Source organism: Mesoplodon bidens (genome assembly GCF_964165515.1).
Source record: "Mesoplodon bidens genome assembly, chromosome: 1".
NCBI classification, from domain to species: domain Eukaryota; kingdom Metazoa; phylum Chordata; class Mammalia; order Artiodactyla; family Ziphiidae; genus Mesoplodon; species Mesoplodon bidens.
Genome location: NC_138176.1, coordinates 33589401 through 33607293, shown reverse-complemented (window position 1 = coordinate 33607293; position 17893 = coordinate 33589401). Strand labels below are relative to the sequence as shown.

The 17893-nt window shown below is 47.2% G+C and overlaps 1 protein-coding gene across 14 annotated transcripts in view; it reads right to left on the bottom strand.

The window, feature by feature from the left end:
* Positions 1-17893, bottom strand: part of SORBS1 (sorbin and SH3 domain containing 1) — a 244009-nt gene that overhangs the window by 69454 nt on the left and 156662 nt on the right. For all 14 annotated transcript variants that reach the window (XM_081253012.1, XM_081253014.1, XM_081253016.1 and 11 more), the window contains 3 exons: positions 15944-15973; positions 8614-8786; positions 6845-6908 (listed from right to left, as the gene is read on the bottom strand). In XM_081253012.1, the coding sequence (XP_081109138.1) occupies positions 6845-6908; positions 8614-8786; positions 15944-15973 (267 nt within the window). The remainder of the gene's footprint in view (positions 1-6844; positions 6909-8613; positions 8787-15943; positions 15974-17893) is intronic.

The window sequence follows — 17893 nt, the reverse complement described above, 5'->3', positions numbered from 1 at the left end:
TTCTTTTCAATCTGTATGCCCCACTCTCATTCTATATTCAAATCCCCAAATTTGCACTGGCGAGTGTCTCCTTCCTTTTTTGGAGGATGAAAAGGGTGGCATTCCTCCACTGCAGTGGTTCTCAGCCCTGATCGTGTGCCAAATTACTTGGGGAGCTTTCCTAACCTCATATTCCTGGATGCCACACCGGGAGACTCTGGCTCAGCCGAGCGAAGCGTGACTGACTCAGAAGCAGGGCAAGCTGGATGCCTGGAGTTAGGCATCAGAGAGCCCCTGACGAGGGGGCCAACCAAGAACACAGAGTGCAGCAGGAGAGGGAAAGGAATCAGCTGAGGAAATAAAAAACCCATGTCTGGGGGACCCCAGAGACCTGGGTTTGAATCCTGGCTCTGCCACTTGCTGTGTGATCTTCCACACATTATTTAACCTTTCTGAGCCTCATACCCTTTATTGACAAAAATGAGGACTTACCTCATGGGGTTGCTGGGAGGATGAACATGAGATAACAATTATGATGCACCCAGCATGGAGCCTTGTCTTCAGTAAGGGCTCAAGAGATGGCAGTGCCAAGCACAGTCACTGCAGTGGCTGTGCTATTATCACTATTAACAGGATTCCACCACAGGGCTATTTCCTAAGGCTGGAGGCAGTGGAGGGGTTTCTGAGGCTGTTTCTCCACAGCATGTCCCTCTGGCTCCTGCTTCAGGAAGAAACCATGGGCAGGATGTCTGAAGACTCAGTCTAGCAGCCCCTCCACGGTCTGGGTGCAGCAGTGGGTGGCGCAGGCTCTAGTCTCTATCAACATCCCCCCTCCCCACGCCCACAATCAGAAAGACCTAGTGGCATCTCAGATGCTGGGAAGGGACATGTGCCTTTAAGAGAGAGACTGGAGTGTAATTCACAGACAAGTAGCTTTGGGTCAGAAAGGAAGGAATGATGGGCAGGAGAGGGTGGGTCAAGTGAAGGTCTAAAAGAAAAAGAAAGAAAAGTTATCCCCAAAGGATTTCTGGTAAATTCTTTTTATTTTTGATAAGCTTTCTAGGAACCAGGGTACATAGAGAAATTATAAGAAATAAGTCTTCTGAAGTCACTGTACTCTTCCCAAATTTCCTAGCCCTAATTCCTCCCAACGACCCCATGAGATAAAGAATAATCAGACACAGCGGTTGCTCCTGTCCCATAGAGTGGCCTCAAAGATTATAAAATGATTAGAAGTGACTGCACCTTGTTGGAATTTACAGGCTTCTTTAAAAGTACATTTTAAATCTCACTGATTAAGTCATGATAATTCTATTTATCTTCTGAAAGTCTGGCCAGAAGTTTACTTTTTCACTGTAGGTGAGGGCGGGGGGTGGGGGAAGGTTGCTAAGCCTGACACAAACTTTCACATAATCCTTCACTATTTAGGAGAATCAGCTTTGAGACACTTAGAAATGTCTTTTTTATACTGTATAATCAACTAGAATTTAGACAAAAAGCAGCAGCCCTTAGGCTAGGTTTTGATAGGTTTATTGCAAATAATTCTAGTCTCAAATTCTGAGTTCAAACAAAACAAAAAAACCCAGCAGTAACAACAGTCTCCTCCCCGCAGGGGACAGACTCCAGAATGACAGCTCACATTTCTCAGTAAATCTATTTTTTAATGCTCGTTAAAAACTATGCATAGAGGCTGCCTTGGTTAGGTGCTCATCCATCTTTAACACCCTTCTTTGAAAGGGATAACTCCTTCCCATGTTAAGCAGGGCGTGCAGAGCCCAGGGCCACCGACTGGTAGCACTGGGGCTGGAGTGGTACCAAGGGCAGGGCTGAGGAGGACCTGCCAGAACTCACAAACATCTCAACCACAAACCTGAGACTCTCTCCTTACTTAAAAAAAATTAAAATGAAAATAACAATTCTTTAAAGTGAGCTAGCTCAAAGATTTCTCTCATTTGTAAAAAGCCTTCATCTAATTGAATACATCTGTGATCTATGTCTGAATCTGTCATCTAGGCAAGAGCGGGGGTGAGACAGAACCTACCTTGTTTTTAAAAAAAATCTCCAGGGAAGAAGACTTCTTAGAAACTTGTGTTGAAGTCTAATCATTTTGGTTATTATGAATCTTTTATATCCAATCTAATTTTCTTCCTCTTTATCCTTTAAGATGATTTCTTCCTTTTTGGTCTTTGAAAATAAAAACTGGTAAGGTCTGCTTCCTAAATTACAAGTGAAAACTTATCATGTCATCCCTTACTTTCTTTTTCCTTTTTTGGCTGCGCTGGGTCTTTGTTGCTGCGCCCGTGCTTTGCCTAGTTGCAGCCAGCGGTGGCTTCTCTTGTTGTGGAGCACGGGCTCTAGGCACATGGGCCTCAGTAGCTGTGGCTTGCGGGCTTTAGAGCGCTGGCTCAGTAGTCGTGGCGCACGGGCTTAGTTGCTCCGCAGCATGTGGGATCTTCCCAGACCAGGGATTGAACCCGTGTCCCCTGCATTGGCAGGAGGACTCTTAACCACTGCGCCACCCTTAACCACTGTCCCAATCCCTTACTCTTTATGCCTCGTGGTAAAATAAGCCCGACTTGACGTGTACCACCAAGCAGACGGTATCGTCAGCCAGGGTTGCTAGGTGCTGCGCCTGATGACATGGCAGCTCTGGGTGTGAGGCCAGAAGGCAAAACCCTGTCTTCAGCTCAACAGCCAGGCTGACTGGAAGCTGCTGGCACTGCCTGAGACAGGCCTAAGGCATTCTTCCAGGCTGATGGGAGTCACTGTTTTTCTCCACAGGACTCTTCCCGGGGGCCTTCCTCTGCCCATGTCTATGGGATCCTACACCTTCAGGCATGCTGTGTGCTGGTCACCTTCCCTAGAAAGGAATCCTATCTTATGAGTGGGTTGGGTTCTCCAAGTCCAAATAAAGCACAAATCCAAAACTGCATTTGACCAAAATTACCCTAAAAAAATTTCTCACTCATCCAGTTCAGTTCGTTGTCTCTGAAGCAATGCTTTTTGGCTAGAATCAGCACCCCAAGAGCAAAAAACTAGGTTATCCCACACCAGATAGACTCTTGCTGGAAGTAAGGAGGTCACTGATTAAAATGAAATCAACAGCTTTTAATTTTTTAAGTATCAGTTCCTTTGGTAGACTTTTCTTTTTGTTCACAATAGGCTCCAGGCATGAAAGGGTTGGAAACCACCGACGGGCACATCACAGGGAGACTAAAAATGGAATATGGTATTTTAACTAAAACTGTATCTAACACATCTCAGCATGTCATCGCATATATGTTAAGTGATCAATAAAAGTTTGGTGAATGACCGAATGGATGACTTCACCAATGAGGAGGAGGGTTGGGCAGGATGGTTTGCTGAGCTGACTGGAACAGAGAAGCACTTGAAGATGGGACTGCACTGGGCTTCATCCCTAGAAAGAACTCTGCTTCTGAGGTCCAAAGCCTTCACTCAGCAGCACTCTTCGGGCATGTGCTAAGGACCTACTGTGTACCAGCAAGGTTTTCTGGGGCCTTCTGGACACGTGCTCTCACAACGGCCACCATGCTGGACACAGTACGATGAAGTAGCCTTGTCTAATTCCCTGCCTGACGTGAACGTGGGAGAAAAGAGGTCATATCTTATTCACGGCATTGTCCTCAGTTCCAAGTACAGCGTGTGGCACACACAAGCACTCAATACTACTTGAATGAATGAAGCTCAGAGCTCTCAACATATCTCATCCTAGAAGAGCATTTAATCAAAGTGCCTCCTGCCTACCCCACCCACTCCTCTCTTTCTGGGTCACTCATCTAAAAATCAGACAATCCCTGCGACTAGAGTAACTCTCAGGATGTTGCCCTTCACTCACCTTTTAGAACCTTCTTTGACACCTAGGCTATTTACCCTAGAGAAGACTATCTTTTAGATACACGTGTGGCCATCCTCCCCCCAGCAGGTCCAAATTCCTAGCCAGCTCTTTCATGAAAAGGTTTCTAGCTTGGTCAAAACCCTTATTTTCAAGGGCTATTATCTCCCACCACGACACAATCCCATACCTGGCTATGTCTTGGGGAATTCCCTACCAAGGAGAGATACCTGGAGATACACCCAGGACAAGAGGGGCCCAGTGGAGAGTTGGTTGCACGTATGGGAACCAGGTAACGTCTCTCTTGCTGACGCTGGCACGTCTACCTCCTGCCCATGAGCCATAATGACTCAGCTTCCCCGGGTCAGTGCGCCGCCACCAGTATCACGCGACCACCCCAAATACAAAGCCCTGGGTATCTGAGTACAGGCAGTTTTTCCCAGAGCCCCACACGTTCAAAGTATCGTAACTAAGCCACACTGGTTACCCCATTAATCTTGTAAACTCCAAGGGAATAGGATTAAAATACCACCTGGATAGACTCCTGTTAACACAGTCAGCAAGGAGCAAGAGAACACCACAAAACACAAGGTTAGAGGGAAGCAAATGATGGGGAGAGAGCTCTTAGCCACCAGGAAGAAACCCCGAGGTGAAAAAGAAAGTAACAGTATCGGTACAAAGAGAGGCACATGATTTTCCTTTAATTACCTTCAGATTTAGGACTAGGAGTAGATGCAGGAAACTGGTAGGTAGGAGTGTAAGGATTGTCCTCTGTAGCAGAGAAAAGCAGTGGGTTTTGAAACTACCCACCACGAAGTGGAGGAAGTGACAAATCTCCAATTGATTCTTTCAAATGACTGATTACCTATTTTAGTGTTATTAAAGCACACGGCATCACACTTGAAAAGAGATTAATGAATTAGAAAGGACTTGGTTATTTTAATATGGCACATCCATGCAAATAAGTGAAATAAAATTTCTGCCAACCAAAAATGACTATAAAAACAAAATCTAAAAGCCAAATCTTATTCCTAAAATGGAACTATAAGAATTAATTTAAGGCTAGGACAACAGATACACTGTCTAAGTTCATGGTACCTTCAGAACTTTGCTGGATTTCAGGAAGTTCAGGGAATTTGTACGTAGGGAAATAAGGGTTTTCTTCAGGAGTGTCTAGGCAGAGGAGCAGGTTTGGTGGAGAGAATAGAGGAAGATACAAATGGAGAGAATGAACGAATAGGAATCCACACACAATTCAGGCTCCTTGAATTCTGGAACATACTAAGCTTCACCAGTGATGAAAGAAATTCAAATTGCTTTTAAAAATCCAGTCCTTTTGCCTGAATTACTGAGACACGTCTAAAGACACAATATCATTTCTCTTCTTGGACAAAGAATTACATAAATGCAGTCTCCAATAAGCAAAAGGCATTTAGCACAAAGCTTCAAATTTTCACCTTTTATGGGCAAAAAATATTAAGTATGCTAATAAATTGTGTGTAAAGAAAACAACTGTCATCAAATGATTTTTTAAAAAAATCAAAGCTTGTGCTGTAGACATTAGAATCAGGGCAAATTAGTGGATTCTTAATTTTTCAAATACCTCTGCCTAGGGCAGGTAGTTTCGCTCAGAATCTGTAATTTAGGTTGAGTTATCATCTATAATATATGAGAGGACCAATGCTGCCTGAGGGGCAGAATTACATATTTTTCACATATGCACCTGTGTCTCGGCATTTGGGCCGCCAAAGCTGGATCTAAAGGTGAGAGACAGACAGATTGCTGGGGAAATGGACATTGGCTTTAGGCAGTGACCAGTGGAATGGACACCATCTGATCAGACAGCCAGCATCACCACCGTGACTGAGCTCATCTACCTCAAAAAGAGTGAATTTACTCTTGGCTCAGAAACACTAAATGCTGAGCATCTCAAAATTTAGAAACAAATTGAAGAGGGGTACCCCCAGGTTCATTCTGAACACTGCAGGAGCTAATTAACAGTGTTGTTAGCTGGCAGCCACAGTTAATCAGAGAGACTGGTTATCTGTGGCACAGGCTGACCAGACAATGACTGGATGCTTTTCCTTTGCCTTCGTGTGTCTTCTGCGCCAGGCGGCCAGACTGGATTTGGCCACAGGGAAAGACAGGATGCTCTGCCTGCAGGAGGGGTGGTACCCTTCCCACAGTGCAGCTGCATCCCTGCCTAGCAGCTGAGTGGCGGCACAGGCGGATGAGAGCTGTGGGGCTTGCAACCTGCCTGAGCACTGGCCTGGGGTTCTCCCACCATGCTGGGTCCCCTGCTGGCAGCCCAGCAGGCCCCTGATTTGGAAGCACTACTCTCCCAGCTTGAGCGGGCTTTGTTGTGTCAGCTCTGGACTGGCTCTCAGGGCTCCCTGCCAAGTGCTGGCTCCCAGCTGGGGAAGATTATTTTTCACATTAACACCGTCATACAGGTGCACCATGCGTCCTACTTCACAAGGCAGAATTTGCTCTCATTTGGGCCCTGCCACACCCCTCAGAGGAAGGGGAGGGGAACAAACACAGAGAGGTACATGACTGGCCCACGGTCACATGAGTGCTTGGGGGACTGAACCCAGACGAGAACACTTTTTTAACTCCCAGTCCATGCCTTCTCAACTTGCTCTGCCTACAAGGCAGTCATGGGCTGACACTGGGAGGTGCACCTAAAGCCAGAAGCAGGTGGGAGCCGAAGCTGCTCACATCCCAGGCAGGCAGACGCTAAAGAACGCGGGCAGAATGCTGGGCTCAGCCTGCTGCATCCCCAACATCTGGGAGGGAGGACTTGGGAGCTGACTTGAGCTCCCACATGTGAGGCAGGGGCACAAGTTCTCCCGCCCCGTCTGCTCTGAAGGTGCATGGCTGGGCTCAGGCAGGCCCGGGCCTAGTGAGGTCAAGCTGCAGGGCCCAGTCTTCCGGCCAAGTGAGTTTAGGTCCTCACCACAACAGTCAACATATGGGCACAGCACAGCTTCTACAAATGAAAATCAATACCTCTGTTTAGTTTGTGGATCTGCTTAAACATGGTCTTGTACCAGTCTTTTGATCTCTCGGTGTTCTGGAGAAAAAGAGTAAAATAAAATGGAAATCTCAGCACGTTTCAGAACTTCCATGATTACGAAAGCAAAATGCAAAGTGACAACGTCTCAAGTCAAAACTCATGTAATTCTATACATCTTTGTGATCTCACACTGAAATCTTTTTTTTTTTTTTTCATGCAAAACTGTTGAGAAAGAACAGACAAACCAAGGGATTCAGACCTGAATCTGCGGGGTAGTATTTGGTCAAAAGGATGCAAGTTTTGAAACCAGTGGACAAGGATCCACTTGAAATGTGTCCATTCTTAGGTAATTTTTAGAGAGAAACTCTCTCCATATATAGATGACTAAACTGAAGTAAAGGCTCCTAGAAATGTAAGGAACAAGGAACATATGCTTATCACCCATTTCAGGTTACTCTGTAGAAGTGTATCTAAGCCACGTGCATAGGGCTAGATTTAGAATGTATACGTTAAAATGCAACCCATTATAGCATCCAATGCCAGACAGTTTCCATCCTAACCACAAAGCTGGGTTGTTTTTTAAGATAAACGTAAAACAAGGAAGGAGACAGGTGGTTAGATCAGATACTTTCACTCCACTCCCACCTTACAGATGAGAAAATGTGATACAGAAAGTCAAAGGTCACAGAGCAGGTGAGCAGGTGAGAGGGAGGGCTGCCCAACAGGATGGTTAGCGGGAAGGGTCTGCTCTGTCACCCACAGGTTGTGCAATCCTGGGCAAGTAATCCCGCCAGAGTCCCTGTTTCCTCATCTATAAAATGGGAATGATATTAGTACCTACCTTGTACGGTGAATCATGTTTAAATGAGATAATGCATTAGCAAACGAACACTGCAGTCATTAGTAATAATTCTTTCTACTACTATTTATTATTATTGGAATACGTATTATTCCTTAGGACAACAATTCTTTTGAGGCTTAGCCCACTGCTGTTTCTATCAGCCTCCCCCAAAGGGACACAAAAACCTGTCCTTTGCTCATTGGAAATCACAGAGAAACACATCACAGCCAGTGTTCTGGTTCTGGCACATGGAGAGGGATGGGGTTCACCCCAATCCAGGTTCAAATGTGGGGCTTCTCTGGGATCCCAGGGCCTGCAGGAGGCTGGCGGACCTGCACAGCGGGGAGGGCTACGCCAGGGCTGCCACGAGACCCACCCTGTTCTGAGGCCTTGCAGGCTGAATCCACCCTGTGTGTCCCCGAGAGTCTCCCCCTCTCCCTGGATGATGGGCTATCTCCCATCCAAGGGAACTTCTTCCTGAATGCATGGTGGCAGGGACCCTGAGCCTCGCACTCTTCCCAGGGTTCTCTAACCCTGGACAACAGCACAGTAACGAAGGAGACTGGGAAACCACTGCCCATGACCTTCTCCTCTTGAACACACACAGGCCTGAAGCCTCTCAGAAGTTCTGCCACAGAGAAAGCAATCTGCCTTTGTTCCACCCAGCTTTCCCCCACATTCATTTGACCGTGAAACCCTTTTCTCATGGATTTAGAAACAGCTAACATATGCTTTGGGAAAAGTTGTCACCCAGCTCTTGGAGGCTCTGCAGGCCTCAGTGGGCTTAGAGAAGACAGTGCTGAGGACCCTCCTTTTGAGGTCTCTGCCACCCACAACCGGGGGTCACATGGACCCAGGGGTGGACACCTGTCACTGGCTTAGGACAAAGCCTAAGAAGGACTTGCAGGTCCGCACGCGTACCCGGAGTGGGATGCCCACATCATCCATGGAAACATCGCTTAGGTCCTGAGTGCTCTTTGCCACCCGCCTGCTGTCATCCTTCACCTTCTTCTCAGCAGCCCTGCCAGGGGAGGTGGGTTTTTCCTGAGTTGGTGCTGAGTCCTGCTCTCCCACTCTTCTTTCCGAGACAGGATCTGGAAAAGAAAAGCAATCATTAGCTGAAGCTCTTCTGGTGGCTCCGAAGCAAATTCCCCACAAACAATCCAGCTAGGGTAGAGTGTGTCTGCCAATTCTCAATTGGAAGGAGTTGTGCTTAGAGCAGGGGTCAGCAAACCATGGCCCAGCCCCTGGTTTCTGTAAATAAACTTTTATTAGAACACAGCCAAGCTCTTCGCTTATGTATTATTTACTGCTGCTTTGGAGCTACAACGGCAGAGCTGAGTAGCTGTGACAGAAACCGTATGGCCTGCGAAGCCTAACATATTTACCATCTGGCCCTTTTCTTTTGTTTAGTATTTGTTTTTTATTTATTGGATGAAAGATTAGATTCTGTAGTGTTTTACAATTTTCAAAAGTTTCACACACATGATTTCATATAATCCCATAATAACCCTTTGTCCTCCTACCCTTACATTGCCCCTCTCCCCTTCTTCTTACCCCACTGGTAACCACTAGTTTATTCTCTATACCTGAGTCTGTTTTTTGTTTTATTCACTAGTTTGTTGTATTTTTTAGATTACACATGTAAGTGATATCATGGCAGTATCTGTCTTTCTCTGACTTATTTCACCAAGCATAATGACCTCCAAGTCCATCCATGTTGCTGCAAATGGCAAAATTTCATTTTTATGGCTGAGTTGTATTCCATTGTGTACATACCACATCTTCTTTATCCATTCATCTGTTGATGGACACTTAGGTTGTTTCCATACCTTGGCAACTGTAAATAATGCTGCTATGAACATTGGGGTGCATGTAACTTTTCAAATTAGTGTTTTTGTTTTTTTCAGATATATACCCAGGAGTGGAATTGCTGGGTCACATGGTAGCTCTATTTGAGGGTTTTTTTTTTTTTTTTTTGAGAAACCTCCATACTGTTTTCCGCCCATTAGGCCCTTTTAAAAAATGTGTGGACAGTGTGGTAAGTGCCCTATAGATGTCTGTACTTGGTGCTCCAGACATCCAGGTAGTTCTGACTTTTCTAGGAAGTGAGGGAGCAGGTAAACCACACAAGGGTGGCCAGACACTACTTGGAAGTTCTTGTTTCCCCTTGAGGAAGTCACTTAACTTTTCTGTGCCTCTGTTTTCTCATCCAGAAATGGGGATAACACTTCAACTGGCCAGCTCACAGCGATGTTGTGAGGACCTAATAAAATAGTTTACGCCAAGTGCTCAGAAAATGGTAAACTGCTAAATGCACATTAGAGTTTATTTAATTTCATCCAGGATTGGAAGCTACAGAGAGCTTATAAACATACCACGTGTGGTCTATAGATTATAAAATTACTTAATGTGTTCTGTTATTCCAGGGCATGTCATTGATTTATGGGAGGCATTTACAAAGCACCTGCCAGGCGCTATATGTTCATATGTGCTGTGGACATGGCGATGAACCATTCCCAGCCTGGCCTTCAAGGAACTGATGGCCTAGTGGGCAGAAAGAGCGGGAGAGCCAGCAATGAGAATGGAGGCAACCAGTGCTGACAGAGGAGTCCGCATCCAACTCTGCTGAGGAACTGGGCTCAGGCACCACCTCTCAGAAGGGTCAGCCAGACAAAGAGGAAGTGAAGGGCGCTCCTGGCAGAGGGAAAGGCATAAGCAAGTGCCAGGGGCCTCTGGACTACTCTGAGCTTATTATGGGCCAGGCAGTGTGCTAAGCTCTTCACGTACATTATCGCAGCTCATTCTCCCAGTAACTCTATGAGGAAGAAACTATCATCATCCCTCCATTTTTTAAAAAAAGAAACAAGTAAAATTAATTTTTATTTTATTTACTCTAAAATATCATTTCAACATGTAATCAGTATAAGCAATTACTAATGAGGTATTATACATTCTTTATCTTGTACCAAGCACTGCATGTCAGTGTGTATATTATCCCTACAGCACCTCTTGATTTGGATTAGCCACATTTTAAGTGCTCAATGGCCACATGTGGCTGGCTAGTGGCTACCATACTGGACGGAAGAGCAGTAGAGTATGAATGCCCATCTAACCATTTATTAGTGCTGTGGTTTGCCTTGAGCTTTTCAGAGTATCAGTTACTGATCCATTAAGTCATCCCTCCATTTTTAAAAAACAGGTAAGGGGAACAAAGCACAGAAAAGTTAAAGTAGCCTGCCTGAGGTCACACAGCAGCGTGTGGTCAAGCCAGGATTCGGCCTAGTGTCCACCTGACTCCAGCGGTCCTCTCTGAACCGCATCCTGTCTGGCCTCCCTCCAAGGTGGGACCAAGGTTTCGAGCCTGGGAGCCTGGCCTGATCCAAACAGAGAAGTCAGGAAAGGGAACTGGGCTGGGGAAGGCAGGGAGAGAAGGCTGCCTGCACTTAGACAGGGTAACTTTGAGGAGACAGTGAGATACTCAAGTACAAGTGCCCCAGAGACCCTGAAGAAACATGAGAGTGAAGCCCAGGGAGAGGCCCCGGAAGAGGGCGATTTTGGAGCCATCAGCACAAAAGTGATGGCTGAAGGCAAGGAGATGGAAGAGGTCAGTGGAGGAGATGGCAGCAGAGTCAAGGGCCGAAGTCATGCACGAAGGAATGTCACAGTTACACCTGAAAAGCAGGGGGGAAAAAAAAGGGTTCCCAGAAGCTTGCAGTTGTTGTTGGAGGGCTGGGAGATGAACCGGAGAGGAACAAGTGAGGTGTCACTGAAACCAGAGAAGACAGAGTTCCAAGAAGTGGGATGGTAACGCGTCAGAGGAAAAAAAAGAAATTGAAGCAGAGGAAGCGGCATTACCTTAGGCAAAAAAAAGAGTCACAGGATCTCTCTGAGGGAGAAACTTTCAGGAGGGGAGTGAGGGCAGATGCCAGATTGCAGGGGAAGGGATGAGTCTGTGGGCAGGAAGCAGGCAGTTAAGTAGGGAGGGAGGTCAGCACGGGAGGAAGGAGTGTGTCAGATGGTCACCAGAGAGGCCAAAAGATTGGGGGGCAAAAGGGTTACACCGGGGAGGCTAATTTCCTACCAGTGGAGCCCATGAGGTGAGACGGCAGGGGATGAAGATGTGCCTGGGCTATTAGTACGTGTCCGGGAAGGATCTGTTCATTGACTGAGGGAGAGGTTCTCATCTCTGAGAAAAGAAAACGTTCTGAGTGCTGGCTGGAGGACTAAACATTCCATGTTCCAGGGTACATGGAAAGCGGTGCCGAGGTCAGAGATGTCTGTGCGTGGAGGAGGGGTGTGGGAGCTGGGGAAACACTGCCGCCAGCGGGCTCAGGTTTACGACTTTCACAGACTGCTCAATGGAGTGGCTTTGCCCGGGTTTCAAACAAACTACTGAAATGAATACTCATTCTGGGACCGCAGAACAATTTCTAAACATTGTGTGCAAGACTCAGCTTCATGAGTGCTTCAGAAAACCCCATCACCGTAAGTTGTTTTTTTTTTTTTTAAAGACAGGGATTTTCCTTAATTAAAATGATTTCACACTGCTGATTTTTTTAATTTTTAATTTTTATACAATTTTTAAAGGTTATGCTCCATTTACAGTTATTACAAAATATTGGCTATATTCCCCATGTTGTATGATATACCCTTGTAGCCCATCTTACACCCAATAGGTTGTACTTCCCACCCCCCACGCCCCCCCACTGGAAACCACTAGTGTGTTCTCTATATCTGTGAGTCTACTTCTTTTTTGTTTTATTCACTAGTTTGTTGTATCTCTGGCATCACCACCATAAGCTTTAAAAGATGTTAAGACCAGACTGGTTTTACAGGATGAGTTCTCAGGCTCCCACGAAATTCCAACAGGAGGCCAAGGATTTGGCAGGAACCTCGGGAGGGTGGGGGGATGTTGAGTTACCAGAGTCCCCCCCTTAACATGGCTGTGAACACTCCCCTCCCAACTGGAAAGGCCTTGCCTAAGTGTGATCAAGTTGCAGCAGGTGAGGCTGATTTCAAGCTGTCTCACCCAGTGCTTAGAGACGCTTGTAGTCCTCACGCTCTAGTGTCATCTCTTCAGAGGAAGATCACAGATATGCCAACCTCAGCGTTTCCGGACCGAGAGTAATTCTTAAGAAACTGTTAGGGCAGGTGGCTCTAGCAGCCATCACTTAACTGCAAAACTCAGGCTGACAGTCCATGGATTTGTTCCCAAGCTGCCAGAGTCCTTTTGATCTACAAAAATTAGCCCTGAACTCTTTTACTTTAGAAGCCTATGATCATGTGATTTGTAATTGAGTGGGTTTCAATACACAGAGGGCTGAACTGCAGCCTCTAAAGAAGAAGTGTTTCTTTATATAGTGGAAACCCAAGGTGACACTTCATTGTACCATGCAGGGGATGGGGCCACCCTGTGACATCCAATGGGTTATGGTGAAGCCTTGCTGCTATTTCTCACTAGGCAAATACATGACACCCTGGAGCATTTCCTTCTAGTTTTATACTGTGCTTTCAAAGGAAGGTCCTGGAAAGGGCCACTCAATAAAGGATGCTGCTGACAACCTGGACAGGGCATCTGTGTCTGTGGGAGGAGGGAAAGCATCCCTAGTCTTCACACCCAAAGCTTTGTGATTGAGGATCACAGCGCTGCTTACACTTCCCTCGGGGAAGGGAGGGGTGCCCCCTCCATACCCTATGCCAGCCCCTCTGTCCCAGCCCTTGTTTTCCTGTCTTCCCACCCAGGGGACAGGAGCTTCATGAGGCCAAATCCCACGCGGGTCTCATTCCTGGATGAATCTCATTAAGCATGAAGCCCCACAGAGGTTCAATAAAAAATTGGTTAGTGGGAGGGAGGCTGGTGGTCCTTCCAAGTCCCATCACCACTGGGGTGGGGGGAAAAGCCTTACGTTCTCTTACTCCAGAGCACAGACTAGAGCACCAGCCCCACCAGCCTTCTCTCCTTCAGGAGCTTCTGAACAAAATGGTGCTCTTCCTTTTTAAACAAAACTGCTTTTAGTGAGCACCTACTTTATGTCCCGCTCTATCAAATACCCTTAGTGGATCTGCACCAAAAGTGGAGGATGGAAGCGCTGGGCTTATTTTAAAGCAGAGGAAGTGGCCCGAGCCTGCCAGCATGATAGAGAAGCCCCGACATTCACACAGCACCTTCCAGTGTGCAAAGCACCCTCCTCCCTCTTCCCATCACAAATGATCCCTACAACGTCTCTTTGAGGCAGGGGCAAGGATTACATGCCTATTTCCCATACGAGGAAACCGGCTCAGTGAGGTGAAGTCACTTACCCAGGGACAAACAGCCACTATAAGAGGGAAGAAACAGGACCAAACTCTGGGTCCCCTAACTCGTGTTGAGGTGCCTTTTCAAACTCCCCAAAGCAGGAAGGTGCCCACAGGAGCGCCTTTTCAGAGTCGCCCTGTTCTCAGCAATCTGGGCTGGGGCCAGGGAATGAAGTGGGCTGGAGTGCGGCAGCTCCAGGAGGGGCAGCAAAGGGCACCTTGAGCTCAGCCAGGGCCTGTCCTGGTCCTGCGGCCAAGTCCTGGATAAAGTGGAGAGGGTGTGAGAATCCCATGTCCTCTCCACCAGGCTCTCCACGAATCACAAGGACAGCAGCGGGATGAAGGAACACAGAACTCATGGAGCAGCTGCTCAGAAAAATGGTGGCTTTTGCTGTCCACCGGATCAGGGGTCCTCAACCCCAGAGATCACGAGTACCGGCAAATCCATGTGTTTGCATGCATGTGGCTTTTTCTAGAGAATGAATCTACTGTCTTGCTTAGATTCTCCAAATGAGTCCATGACCAAAACAAAGTTACAAGCCATGATATCACACCATTAGCTGCTTGAGGGCAGCACAGTTCCCTGAAACAGCCCCAGAGCCTGGCTTGGTGCCTTACACAAAGTAGGCACTCAATAAAATGACAAGTGAGCCAACGGAGGCACCTACTGACAACAGTAGCTCATTTCTATCAAGCACTTGAGTGCCAGTGCTCAGTGCTAAGCTGTTGACAAGCAGAACCCAGGAGGCACTACTGCTTTCCCTATTTGGCAGATAAAAACTGATCTGTAGTTTAGATCATCAGTAACCTGCCTTAGGTCTCACCATCAGTAGGTGGGAGAACCAGGATTATGGCTACAGAAAGCCAGAAGGAAGTGGCCAAACATTCCCATTCCTGGGTTCCCTCCCCACCCCAACCTTGTTCCAATCCTGCACACTTTATCAGGGAGTGAGCCCTGATATCTGATTATATTTGCAGTCACTTCCCACCATTGTCGGCTCTTGATGAAACTTGCTATTCCAGTGCAGTCAGTACAGAGGGAAGCATCAGCATTGCTGGGGAGCTGGTTAGAAATTCAACTTCTGGGACTTCCCTGGTGCTCCAGTGGTTAAGAATCTGCCTTCCAATGCAGGGGACGTGGTTTCGATCCCTGGTCGGGGAACTAAGATCCCACATGCCATGGGGCAACTAAGCCTTGTGCTACTACTGAGCCTGCGCACCACAAATAGAGAACCCTGGAGCCCACGCACTGCAACGAAGATCCTTCATGCCGCCACTAAGATGCAACATAGCCAAATAAATAAATATTTAAAAAAAGAAAAAAGAAATGCAACTTCTCGCCTATACCTATGAAATCCAAATCTCTGGAGGTGAGGCCCGGGAATCTGGGCTTTGGGGAGCTCTCCAGGAGGGTCTGATGACAGCTCAAGTTCAAGAAGCTGTGCTCCCCAACCCTCTTCCAGGCACTGCTGGTCTGGAGGCTCTCCCCTTGGTCCATCATCCCAGGGTCATCTATTGGCATTTGGGTTTGCCACCCAAAAAGGAGAGAACTGATCCGCATTTCCCAACCCCAGATTGTCACACCCTAGAAGAGACACAGAAGCAATAGGAAGGTGGCTTCTTCAATGATGCTGGCCAGGAGCACTCCATCCAAAGCGTAGCTCCTTGTCCTTTTTATTCAGAATAGCCAGTTCTTACCGATCAAGGCACTTGTCACTGTCCCATGGGACACGTTTACTAGTTTCTACCACTACTGTGCCCCCACCAGCCTTCAAGTTCCAGGGAGGCAGGAACCATGCCTGTTTTTATCATCCTTGCAGCCAGCAATAAGCAGAGTTCCCAACACATCAGAGAAGCTCGCAAGACTTCACTGACTGAACACATCAGGTGGCGGACAGAAGATGGCTTTAGCAGGAACAGGTGTTAGTAATGTAAATAAATATTTCTCACCTACCTGAAAGGCTACTGAGTCGTTTCTGCTGTTCTGTGATAAAAAACAAAAAATACACAGTGTAAGTGAGATCTACACAGACGTGGTAAGACCGAGAAGTCCTGGCACAACTCATTAGGATCCCCAAACCTGTGTCCTCACTGTCCTCTGGGCTTAGATGCTAAAATGCTGTGTAGCCCAGCTGAATACAGGGATATTAATGTGGCTTCATCATCTGGGTGTGGTGTCTCCCGTCCTTCTCCCCCAGATTTGTGCCAGGATTTGGGGAACAATCACTGTTTTCTGGTTGTTTACATCTTAAAGTGATCTGATCACTGTAGGAGGCCCTCAACTCCCCTGGTCTCAAGGGAGCAGGACCTTATACACCCCAGTCTTGGTACCTTTTGAGGGAATGTAATCATAACCATGGCAGCTACCATCTGAGAGCTTGCTAAATGCCAGATACTGTTTTAAGAGCTTTCACATGTGTGAATGCTTTTAATCTTCACAGTAACTCTAGCAGGTAGGTCAGCACTGGCTGAGAGACCTCAGATAAGGGGCACAAACTACCCAAGATGACACTGAAAATCAGAGCTGCGTTCAGAACCTGGGTTCCTCAGGTTTCTTTCCAACTCTAATCACCAGGTCCCACTGGTTCCTTAACAGTGGGAGGTCCATTGGTTTCCCACCCTCCTGGGCAGTCTCGCAGTGGGGAGGCCAGCATCTCCTTTGGAGAGTTCTGTGCGTATGTGCTTTGGGATAAGCACAAAAATGACCTTTGCCTTCTACAGCTGCTAAATATAAAGCAGCCACATGTATAAAAATAGAACACTTGCCAGCCCATGGGTGCTGTCATCGTTCCCCTTGGCGGCATCCCCACCCTCCCTCCAGAGCCAGCGTGGCAAGAAGTAAACAGAGCAGCAGGGGAGCTCGCAGCCGGTGGAAGCCACCCTGTCTAGGTCAGGCACGTGGGCAAGGTTCACACTAGCTGTACCACAGAAGCCCAGCAGAGCCCTAGGCTCAGCTCTGCCAGCAACTTGCCAGATGGCACTGACCAACTACGTAACGTCTCAGCCTCAGTTTCCTTGTCTGTTAAATCAAAGTGCTCACTGGATCTATGGTACCCAAACGCTAGGCTCTCAGCTGGAGGCAAGGCCTTCCCTAGCAATCAAAAGCAAATTTATTCAATTGAAAAGATTATGCGGTATCGCACTTCTGAGGTGGGGAACAGCCTTTCCTTCATAGAAAGAGATGCATGCAGTGTAGATCACAGTGGTTGTTTTTCAGGAGTGTTATTTAGCAAAAGTTAGAAATTAGCAACCCCAGGCTAGTCCCCAGACCGTTTCACGTGACCATGAGATCTAGAAGTCTGGGACCGTGGAACTCCTGTCCTTCATGTGGTCCATGGACATGCCCTGCAAGCTTGTTGAAAAATGCAGAGCTTCTCCCTCATGCCTCCCCGCCAAAGCCCTCCTGAATGTGACTCCCAGCATGCTATGCACACTGAAGACCAAGAACCACCCAGGCACTCTCTCAGTCCTGAGAGTTTTCCATTTTAAATCCTCCTCCCCAGAGTGTTCATAAGCCATCGGCCCTCAAACACATGTGGGACGGAAAGCTCCAGACAGAGGGGCAAGGGCTATGTTTACACAACTGTGAGAGGCAGGCCAGAGGTGCAGTGCCCCTCCGTTTGTTTGCAGTAGGGGGGCCTGGCTTGGGGAGACAGGGTTATTGTCACACTGTGCCCTGGGGCAGCCTAGGCAGGAACAAAGGGAACCTTTTTTACGATGACTAAACTAGAATTCTAGAAGTGGAGCAGGGTTATCACTCCCTCAGGAGACTTTGCAATAGTTAAATTGTTTTCATGGGTACTTTTTGTGAGGCAAAGCAGGGCTGCCAGGCTGGGTAAATTCCAAAGCGAAGCCAAAAATGCCTGACCTAAAGTGGGTTGATGATTAGTGATCCAAAGCCGGT